This window comes from Miscanthus floridulus, chromosome 8, assembly GCF_019320115.1.
Source record: "Miscanthus floridulus cultivar M001 chromosome 8, ASM1932011v1, whole genome shotgun sequence".
Lineage (NCBI taxonomy): Eukaryota > Viridiplantae > Streptophyta > Magnoliopsida > Poales > Poaceae > Miscanthus > Miscanthus floridulus.
In genome coordinates this window covers 230,457,483-230,468,182 of record NC_089587.1, presented here as the reverse complement: position 1 = coordinate 230,468,182, position 10,700 = coordinate 230,457,483, and the positions used below count along the sequence as shown (strand labels likewise).

The window sequence follows — 10,700 nt, the reverse complement described above, 5'->3', positions numbered from 1 at the left end:
TTAACTTTATGATGATCTAACCGCGAGAATAAATAGAGCATGTAGATGCAATTTAAAGATTATATAACTCGAAACTTAATTCCATGTTAACTGGATAATGCTGAGGAACAAATTTCGTCGCTATTGGCTCCGAAGAAAAGAAAGGGTACTTAGAATAGTGAAAATCACCATGTTTGTCAAGGTGAGGAGACCATAAAATTAAGAAATTAATCAAAAAAAGACTATGCATGGTTGGATTTATGACATTCTAAAGCCGACAAATAAATAGAGTATTGGAAAATAAATATACACCTTTGAATTTTATGATGATCTAACAGTCAAGAATAACTAAAGTATCGAAAAGATAAAAAAAAATATGCATCCTTGGATTTATGATGATCCAATGGCTTAGAATAATAAATAGAATATCTATGTCAAATACAAGGTCTATAAATTACAAGATTAATCAGAAAAATGAGAAATATGCACCATTGAATTTTATGATGAATGATGAGAAGTTGTGACAAAGACCAAAGTGAACATACTCCGGCATGCGTGTTTTATGATATTCGAAGTATATAGATTTCCTGTTTTATCTCTGTTTTTCTTGCTTGATCAGCTTCTACAATGTGTGGTTCAATTAGTCTATTGTTTGGTGAGGCAGTATTTAGTGCACAATTGATCAATGTTGTTCGAAATTTTATTTAAGCAATATATCAATGCCACATTGATAATGTGGTGCAGTAGAAGCAATTTAAACCGCCAGATACTGTGCAATAATAATTCTAATGGCAAATGGATAAAGCTAAAAAAAATGTTCTTATCGCTCATTCGCTCGTCGGCGTAGAAAATTCCTCAGCGATGTGGTGGATCCGATAAAAACAGGTGACATGGCATGTTTTAAATATGGACAGTGGAAATTCTTGGAGAGGTTGATGCATTAATCTAGTTTATCAAGAGGAACGAAGAACGCTGAAAGAGTACAAACGTTTTTCTTCTCTCTCAAAAGTCTCAATTGAGTAATAAGTTTATTTATAGCCTTAATAACATATTTGCCCCCAATGTTTCGAAGCACGGTTTTATGACACGCAAGCTGTGCAGCATGATTTGTCGAAGCGCCTAATCCTCTCATACTTCGTTTTCTTCCCAGCCAGGCAAACCGGAGTGGAGCACCGGTAGGCGGTAGTGCCTATCCATCCTATCCGTCTACCGGGTGTGGATCGGGGTCGGCGCACGCGAGTACGTACGTATCCCGCCCGCAAGCGAGGTGAGGTGGCAAGGCCGCGCGGCGACGACGACTGGACGAGCGGATACGGTGCGAGAGACGGATAGATAAACCCAACCGTTAGGTGGACCGCGACACTGATCCATCCCACGTCGGGGCAGTCCCGTCATTTCAGCCGCGATGTGGATAAGGCCCATGGCCCTGATGGCCATGCCGTCACACCGCCTACTCCCGGTCGCCCCCGTCCGTTCCTTCTTCCTCGCTTCGCACACGACGCCGCCGAGCGGGGGCACACGCACACGCACACGCATATCCAGCTTGCCATATTTATACCGCCTCTCCTCCTTCCGCGGCCGAGACCCACCTCGGCCGTTCTTATCCCCAGAAGCTTCGGCAAAAGTGATCGATCCGTCTTCACATCCGACCGCCCGCCGAACCCGACACACTCCTCGTCGCGTCGCGGCGCTTCTCTTCTCTTCATGCGCCATCGCCGCCGCCTCCACCTCTGCGACGCCGCCCACAGATAGGCAGTAGGAGGAGGAGGGGGCGATGCCTTCGCTCTCCTGCCACAACCTCCTCGACCTCGCCGCGGCCGACGAGGTGCCCCTGCCGTCGCCCACGCCGCTCCGCCTCCCGCGCGTCATGTCCGTCGCGTCCCCGGCCTCGCCCACCTCCCCGTCCCCGCCGCGCCGCGTCATCGTCTCCCACCGCCTGCCGCTCCGCGCGTCGCCGGACCCGGCCGCGCCGTTCGGGTTCAACTTCTCCGTCGACTCCGGCACCGTCGCGTACCAGCTCCGCTCGGGGCTGCCCGCCAACGCGCCCGTCCTCCACATCGGCACCCTCCCAGCGGTGGCGGCGGAGGCCGCCTCAGATGAGCTGTCCAACTACCTGCTGGCCAATTTCTCGTGCCTGCCGGTGTACCTTCCCACCGACCTCCACCACCGCTTCTACCACGGATTCTGCAAGCACTACCTCTGGCCGCTCCTCCATTACCTGCTCCCGCTGACGCCGTCGTCGCTGGGCGGCCTCCCGTTCCAGCGGACGCTCTACCACTCCTTCCTCTCGGCGAACAGGGCCTTCGCCGACCGCCTCACCGAGGTGCTGTCCCCCGACGAGGACCTCGTCTGGATCCACGACTACCACCTCCTCGCGCTCCCGACCTTCCTCCGCAAGCGCTTCCCGCGCGCCAAGGTCGGATTCTTCCTCCACTCGCCCTTCCCCTCGTCGGAGATCTTCCGCACCATCCCCGTGCGGGATGACCTCGTCCGCGCCCTCCTCAACGCCGACCTCGTCGGCTTCCACACCTTCGACTACGCGCGCCACTTCCTGTCCGCGTGCTCGCGGCTGCTCGGCCTGGACTACCAGTCCAAGCGCGGCTACATCGGCATCGAGTACTACGGCCGCACCGTGACGGTCAAGATACTCCCCGTCGGGATCGACATGGGCCAGCTCAGGTCGGTGGTCTCGGCGCCGGAGACGGAGGATGCGGTGCGGCGGGTGACCGAGGCGTACAAGGGGCGGCGCCTCATGGTCGGCGTCGACGACGTCGATCTGTTCAAGGGGATCGGGCTCAAGTTCCTGGCGATGGAGCAGCTGCTCGTGGAGCACCGGGAGCTCCGCGGCCGCGCCGTGCTGGTGCAGATCGCCAACCCTGCGCGCAGCGATGGGCGCGACGTGCAGGGCGTGCAGGTCGAGGCCAGGGCCATCAGCGCCCGGGTCAATGCGCGCTTCGGCACCCCCGGGTACACGCCGATCGTGCTCATCGACGGCCCGGTGACGCCGCAGGAGAAGGCTGCCTACTACGCGGCCGCCGAGTGCTGCGTGGTGAGCGCTGTGCGCGACGGGCTCAACCGGATTCCCTACATCTACACGGTGTGCCGGCAGGAGAGCACCGCGCTCGGAGACGACGCGCCCAAGCGGAGCGTCATCGTGCTCTCCGAGTTCGTCGGTTGCTCCCCGTCCCTCAGCGGCGCGATCCGCGTCAACCCGTGGAGCGTGGAGTCCGTCGCGGAGGCCATGAACGCCGCGCTGCGGATGCCCGAGGCCGAGCAGCGGCTGCGGCATGAGAAGCACTACAAGTACGTGAGCACCCACGACGTCGCCTACTGGGCGCGGTCCTTCGACTCGGACCTGCAGCGCGCCTGCAAGGACCATTTCTCGCGCCGGCATTGGGGGATCGGGTTCGGCATGAGCTTCAAGGTGGTGGCCCTTGGCCCCAATTTCCGGCGGCTCTCCGTGGAGCACATTGTCCCATCATATCGGAGGACGGAGAACCGGCTGATTCTCCTGGACTACGACGGCACCGTGATGCCGGAGAATTCCATCGACAGGACGCCGAGCAGTGAGGTCATCTCTGTGTTGAATCGTCTGTGCGAGGACCCCAAGAACAGAGTGTTCATCGTGAGCGGGCGGGGGAAGGACGAGCTGAGTAGGTGGTTCGCCCCCTGCGAGAAGCTGGGCATCGCCGCGGAGCACGGTTACTTCACAAGGTAAAAATCTTCCTATGGGCTCTGGTCTTCACTCTTTAGATCATTGCTAGCGGTGGTACTCTTGCTTTTAGAACAAATCCTAGGAGGAGCATTCGTACTAGTAGTATTCCTGATGCGTTGGCCAATCACTTTTGGTTACAACTTAGAAAGAGCATTACTATTCCTATAACGTGCAGTAGGCCGATACATGACGGGTCACCGACTCTTGTGCTGCAGGTGGAGCAGGGACGCGCCATGGGAGACCTCAGGATTGGCCGCCGATTTCGACTGGAAGAAGACCGCGGAGCCGGTGATGCAGCTGTACACGGAGGCAACAGATGGCTCCTACATCGAGCACAAGGAGAGTGCCATCGTCTGGCACCACCACGAGGCGGATCCGGACTTTGGATCCTGCCAGGCCAAAGAGCTGCTCGACCATCTCGAAAACGTGCTCGCCAACGAACCCGTGGTGGTGAAGAGAGGCCAGCACATCGTCGAGGTTAACCCCCAGGTGAGCGGCGAGCCAAACGCGTGCATGCCTTCTCCGCTCATTAATTTATTCTATAGATATGCAGCCAGTTCGCCGTAGCCTGTTCGCTCCTGTTCGTTGGGCCGTATACGATCGTAATTATGTAACAATATTTTTCTCACACACCAAACTAAGCGGTAAATAATGTATTATCGTTGGTAGCTTTCAAACCAAAAGGCATCGGATAAGGATTGATCTAATCCAATCCAGTCCTCATCCACTACATGCCTGCGACAATAGGATTGTGAATCAGCGTGGACCATGCCCTTATGGGCTCGGAGATCCGCGAGAACTGCGCGGCCCGCCTCGTGGATGTGGTCTTTTTAATTGTGCCCCTCCGAAAGCAACCCGTCACACTACTGAACCATCCATTTGTCTCTTTGTCCGCAACCACTTGGAAATTTCTGGGATTGGTGGAGGAAGCAAATAACATAATAACATGCGCAAAAAATATCTTGGTGCTGTCGTGCAGGGCATCAGCAAAGGCGTGGTTGTGGAAAGCCTCCTGTCGTCTATGGTCAAAACGGGGAAGCCGCCGGACTTCGTGCTGTGCATCGGCGACGACCGGTCGGACGAGGACATGTTCGAGAGCATCGTGTGCCCCTCCAACAGCAGCGTGAAGCTCCCGGCCAGCAGCGAGGTGTTCGCGTGCACGGTGGGCAAGAAGCCGAGCATGGCCAAGTACTACCTGGACGACACGGTGGACGTGATCAAGATGCTGGACGGCCTGGCCAGCGCGCCGACGCAGCGGCCCAGGCCGGCGGTGCAGCTCCGGGTCTCGTTCGAAGGTTCGCTCTGAGGAACACACAGTGCTAGCAGTGAACATCGAGGAAGAATAACCAATGATGATGAACCAGATTCAGACGGTGTGGCGTAGGGATTAGCTGCAGTTACAGGATCGACAGTTTTTTTTTTTTTTTGCTTCTTTTCTTCTTCTGCATACCCCCAAATCGTTCGTGCCTGTATATGCCCGTATCATAATATGCAAAGAATGTTGTGACCACCTTTGTATATGTAGTTGACGATGACGATGACGATGAAATCAGAAAATGAGAAGGGGAAAAATTGATTCTTTCACTTTGCTTGCCCTGTTGGCAGTCCCATTCAATCACGCTTTTCACCTTGGGCCATGTTTAGTTCCTCTAATTTCCTGAATTTGGCACTATGCAAAAAGAAGATTTCCCGTCACATCAAATTTGCGATACATGCATGAAGTACTAAATATAAACGAAATCAAAAACTAATTGCACAGTTTGATTGTACTTTGCGAGACGAACGTTTTGAGCCTAATTAGTCAATGTTTGGACAATTATTATCAAATACAAACGAAATGCTACAGTACACTACAGTGTAACTGCATTTCAGGCGCCGCCAACTCTGGCCTGAACTAAACGCGGCCTTGCTGCATTATATACGTAGAGTCCTGGTCCGGTATGGATAGCTGCCGGATAGAGCCTGATCTGTGATCTGGTTCTGGTGCTCCTTATCCACCCCTATCTATCCCCGCTACGGCGCTTGACCGCAACAGGAGTCAGGCTGCCATGTCCGTCTCAATGCTAGCTGTGGAAACGAAGGGAAGCCAGCCTAGCCCTTATTGTTTTCGCTGACTTGCAGAGGTTGTAATACAAGGACATTTTCTATCGCTAGTAGGGTCCTGCACGCCTGAGGCAGACGTTTCCTAGGATTGGGAAAGGTTTCTGTAACAAGGCACCAGTAGTACTCCGGCTGCCGCCATGATTGAGGCCGTCTTTTTTTCTTCTCGCCCACACCCAGGCCCAGGCAACAGCTAGCAGCAGCTTGGAGCTCGTTCGTTCGTCCTCCCGTTTCCAGCAGCAGGCTGTACCAGATGCGGTACACGCGAGACGTGATGTCAGTTAAAGGCCACAGCGCGGTGGCGGGTGATCCATCATTTCACCTCGCCGGCAAGGGGCTTTAGGCTAAATGATTCCAGATGGCTGGCCAACAGGCACACCATGTCGGTAACCGGTACCTGTACATCCACCACTTGACCCCGGTGAATAGTCTCTGTCGCACAATAATCAGATCAGATAGTAGAAGCAATAATGAAGCAGCCTGGAACTTGGTTGAGACTTTCAGAGAAGGACAATACTACGTAGCAGACGGCCTGGCCTCAATGGGTTTTAGGTAAAAGGGGGTTTGCATTGCATCCCGGCTGTCAAAACACGTTTCCGCTGAGGCTGATTGATCGGACATTGGATTTTGGCGATTTGCTCCCGTGCCGTTCATGTCCCGCGAAAGGAAACGCCACGGGTTCTGAAAACATCATCCATATGCGGACAGCACTCGCACGTTTACTGGTGGCAGAGAAGTTACAACGTGTGCAGAATTTTCTCCTCGACGAGAGGTTCTGTACTAATGGTCACTGTTTTGCGCAAGCACCGTTTTCAGTCACTCCGTGGTCGTCTCTGCTTCCGAACTACCTTTCCGTGCTTGCCTTTGCTTCCGAACTACTCGCTACTACTACTACATTGGGCTCTGCATGCAGCGGGCGCTGTTTCTCCAGAGCTGGCATGCCACATTGTTATCTATCTACTCGTATCTACTCCTTCTGTCCCGCGTCGTGTCCACGTTTAAAGCTAGAATTATATATTTTTTTTCTAGACCGAAGGAGTATCCCATAGCTAGAGGCTGTAGTATACTGTCGCAAATCTTTCACTCATCTGACGACCCTTATCGCGTTATCTGATGTCTGGTGCAACGTCGGAAACGTCGAACTCCGGACGCAGTGAACGGACACCACGACCGCATCAGTAAACCGGGTCTAATCACCACCTAATGCACGTACTGCACCGTGAGCTACTACTGCGCTAGGTCGCTAGCTATGGCTACTTGGCTAGGACAGATGTTTGAACGTGACAAGTTAGGCTTCCAGCCACATCTAACGATCTATGTACGCTCCTGTTCTCTGTCTGTCTGTACTGGACATGATCCAAACTCCAAGTCTATATCCATGCCGCCGCCACGCCACCGGAACGAAACTCTGAATGCAACCGTTCCACGACACATCCCACTTTGGAGTTTCCATACGCATCCGGACCGAACGAACGAAGATGGAGGAGGCAAGGCACATGCATGTCACCGATGTCTCTGGTCGAATAATTGGGCCGATGGCGATGAAGCAAAGAATATCCTCGTTTCCTTCCTTTGTTCATTCTCTGCATGTACCATGCCATCATTGGGGTCACATGCTCTCGATCGGCTTGGACAATGCACCGGGATGGATCGAGGTACGCTAGAGGTGAGCTCTTGTTCAATGCAACCAACGTGACATCGCCCCCCAAGAAATTCGAGAAGATCCGGGCGTCCGGCCGGCCAAAGGACACGACAGTACAGGCTTCCAAGTGAGATTTTATATATGGCATATCTATCCAAAGAAATATCCGCGGCGTGCAGGCGTGGTTCTTCTTGAGCGCTAAACAATTTGCTCTCTAGACAGTAGCAGAGCAGTCTCGGCTGGTGCCTGGTGGTGATCCGTAAGCATGTGCCGGCAGCGGCCCTACTCTCTTATAATTCGTCTTTTTTCAGTGGTATTTTTTAGTCGTAATTTTCTCCTACAACAAATCCGTCGAAAACAGTGTTTCGGTTTTTTCCCAGCGAAGCAAGAACGAGGACGACGGACCGTTCCGCGGCGTCTTATCCGCGGCGACTGGGAAGGGGATATGCCCGCGCCGTGTGCGGATCCCGCGCGGCAAGAGCTGAGGCCGGCAGGCCGGACGACGGCGACGTACGGCCGCCGCGCTACAACCGTGCCGGAGAATACATTTTCCCCCTCTCGTTCGCGCATCGTTGGAGTGTGCTTTTGTTTACGGTGCCGATGCCGTCTGTCCGTGCGGCGCGGGCGCGACGACCCGAGGAGGGCGAGGCCGGCAGGCGGCAAGGGCGGCAGCACCTTCTCGGCGGGCGCGATTCGTCCTAGTCGAAGCGAGCATGGACGGCAAGCTAGGAAAAGGGAATGGACTAGACATCGCGGCTGCCTTGTTCCGTGCCTCGTGATCCAACTTGGTAGGTTGCGCAAGTTGATTCCTCTGGTACTGTCTCTTCTAGTGGACGATCGGATCCGTAGGGCGTATTCGTTGACAAAAAAAAAAGGTGTTCGTGGCTTGCTTCCTTATCCTTGGTGTGCGTACTTTTTTCGAGAGAGAAATGACGTCTTTGGTTGACAAGCGACAAAGGCAGGGGGCGTTTGGTTTTGACTCGCTAAATTTTAGTAGCTAAATCATAGACTAAACTTTAGTAATTAGGTGTTTGGTTTGGGTGACTAAAAGTAGTCTTTTAGTCTCATTTAGTCAAGGTGTTTGGCTCTAAAGTGACTAAATGAGACTAAAAGATGAGGTTTAGCTTAATTTAGCCCCATTTAACAACATCCTAGTGTTTGAATAAAAAGTGGATAAATGGGACTAGATTTAGCCAACTCAACTTTAGCAAGGGCAACAAACACCCGTGTGCACCTGAACGTAAACAGTCGCCATTTATTTGGACCAGAGGCAGTTTAAACAAAGCTAACATAAGCTGGATAAAAGGTTAATCAAATACACAGGTGGCCATAGCAATATAGGGTTTATCTTACAGACAACAACGTACGTCGATAGGATATTTAACTCTGCATTTAAGTTTCAAAAAGCAGTTCTCCCTTCGCCCAAAATTATAACAACATTTGTTTCTCTACTAGGTGCACGGTAAAGATCTGAATGTATATTATGTCTTTATTATTTATTTAGAAAAAATCAAAACGATTTATAATTTGGAAAGGATGTACTACATTCGCAAAAGAATGCAATTCTCACTTTTCGAGAAGTTAAACAATTTGAACTTTGACTAAATTTATATTAAAAAGTATTAACATTCATGATACAAAATAAGCATCATTAGATTAGTTATAGAATATGCTTTCATAATAACTTTATTTAGAGACATAGTTTTTAATATTATTTACTATAAACATGGTCAAACTTTGACTAGTTTGACCAGCACGATTCTCGTAATTGCATTCTTTGGTGGATGGAGGGAGTAATATGTTGTAAGCATCCTTCTACTTGTACTTGAAAAAAAAAAGGTCCAAGCATTCTAGTAGCCGTACAGGATCAATATATTCTTGGGACAAGAAGTAGGCTATAGTGCCAGATTGCCAGGGCACTCTCCAACTTCTGAAAGAGTCTATTATTTTATTTTATTTATTTATTTTTGAGAAACCTGAAAGGATCTAATGGGGCTCTCAGCTTTAGGGCCTGTTTAGTTGCCAATTTTTTTTGCGCAGTACCCCATCACATCGAATCTTGCGGCACATGCATGGAGTACTAAATGTAGACGAAAAAAAACTAATTGCACAGTTGGGTGAGAAATCGCGAGACGAAACTTTTGAACCTAATTAGTCCATAATTAGACACTAATTGCCAAATACAAATGAAAGTGCTACAGTTGCCAAAATCCAAAATTTTTTGGATCTAAACGGGCCTTAGCCTGCCAACGATAAAATGGAGGGCTAGGTAATAGCCAGGGGGACTCCAGGCCCATTTTTAGCGTACTGTCCTAATCAACAAAGATGGGCCCCAAAGTTAAGGAGGGACGCGGAGGCATGCAAAGGCCCAGTCTGTGAGGTCGCGCATGCATGGATCTGTCTCTCGCTCTATGCGTCTCTACCACAATTCAAAAGCAGGCCGCACGAGGCCCACCAAGAAAAGGCCGAGGGGTCCATTGAGCTGAAAGCCTGAAACCACGGCACCGACGAACGAGGAACGAACGACTGACCAAGCTGCACATGAACATGAATGTGGTCAATGGGATGCTCCAGGTGGGGCCCACTAGAGAGACCGTGACACGTGTGATATGTGTATGTATGCATGGTGGTGCCGATCCACCGGAAAAACTGGTAATCCGTGATATAATGGTGGCCCTGGCGGAGCACAGAAGCATTGGCGACGGCAAGAAAAACTGAGCCTACCAAACTCCAAGAGGCTCTCTGTGTCGTTCCTGAATGCTAAGAATAGAGATTTTAATGAAAAATTATTTTCCATCGTCTAAATAGTTTTCTAAATATAGGCATCTTCTGTTCTGATTTTTCGCTAGCAAAAAATAGAAGACGATAATGGCTCTCTAGAGTGTGCACGAGATATATAAAAACTGTTGGAGAGTAAAAAGATATAGAAAATGATTTTTATGTAAATGACTTTTCAAATGATGATTTAGAGAGTGGGATTTAAAAAGGCTCTCGGAGACGCTCTTAGCCTATTTGGAACACGGATTTTTTTTTTTCTCTATTCTTTTGAAGTCCCGTTGCTAAACATTCATGGGTTTCGAGGCCTGTCGACTCTCTTTCTTTAAGAAAAAACAACAACGCATATCATAGCTCCAGCTCCACAAAATTCCGGAGCTGGTAATACCTAGCCCTACTTCTAAGGACTTTTTTTTTTTTGCCCAAGCTCTGCAAAAGCAGGGGGAATTAATCAGGGGTAAACGTGGGTTAGATGCGTTTGACTTGATT

General features: G+C 50.7%; 1 protein-coding gene across 1 annotated transcript; it reads left to right on the top strand.

Annotated features, from left to right (window-relative positions):
- The first annotated feature begins 1,477 nt into the window (after positions 1 to 1,477).
- Positions 1,478 to 5,204, top strand: LOC136478500 (probable alpha,alpha-trehalose-phosphate synthase [UDP-forming] 11). Its single transcript, XM_066476978.1, has 3 exons — positions 1,478 to 3,693; positions 3,910 to 4,183; positions 4,674 to 5,204. The coding sequence occupies exons 1-3, from the start codon at positions 1,754 to 1,756 to the stop codon at positions 4,998 to 5,000; spliced, it is 2,541 nt and encodes an 846-aa protein (XP_066333075.1). The 5' UTR covers positions 1,478 to 1,753; the 3' UTR covers positions 5,001 to 5,204.
- Positions 5,205 to 10,700: the final 5,496 nt, after the last annotated feature.

Excerpts from the sequence above, each read along its gene's own strand:
- LOC136478500 (XM_066476978.1), top strand. The coding sequence starts at position 1,754 with ATGCCTTCGCTCTCCTGCCACAACCTCCTCGACCTCGCCGCGGCCGAC. Across the intron at positions 3,694-3,909 it reads GAGCACGGTTACTTCACAAG|GTGGAGCAGGGACGCGCCAT; the intron begins GTAAAAATCTTC and ends CTTGTGCTGCAG. Across the intron at positions 4,184-4,673 it reads TCGTCGAGGTTAACCCCCAG|GGCATCAGCAAAGGCGTGGT; the intron begins GTGAGCGGCGAG and ends GCTGTCGTGCAG.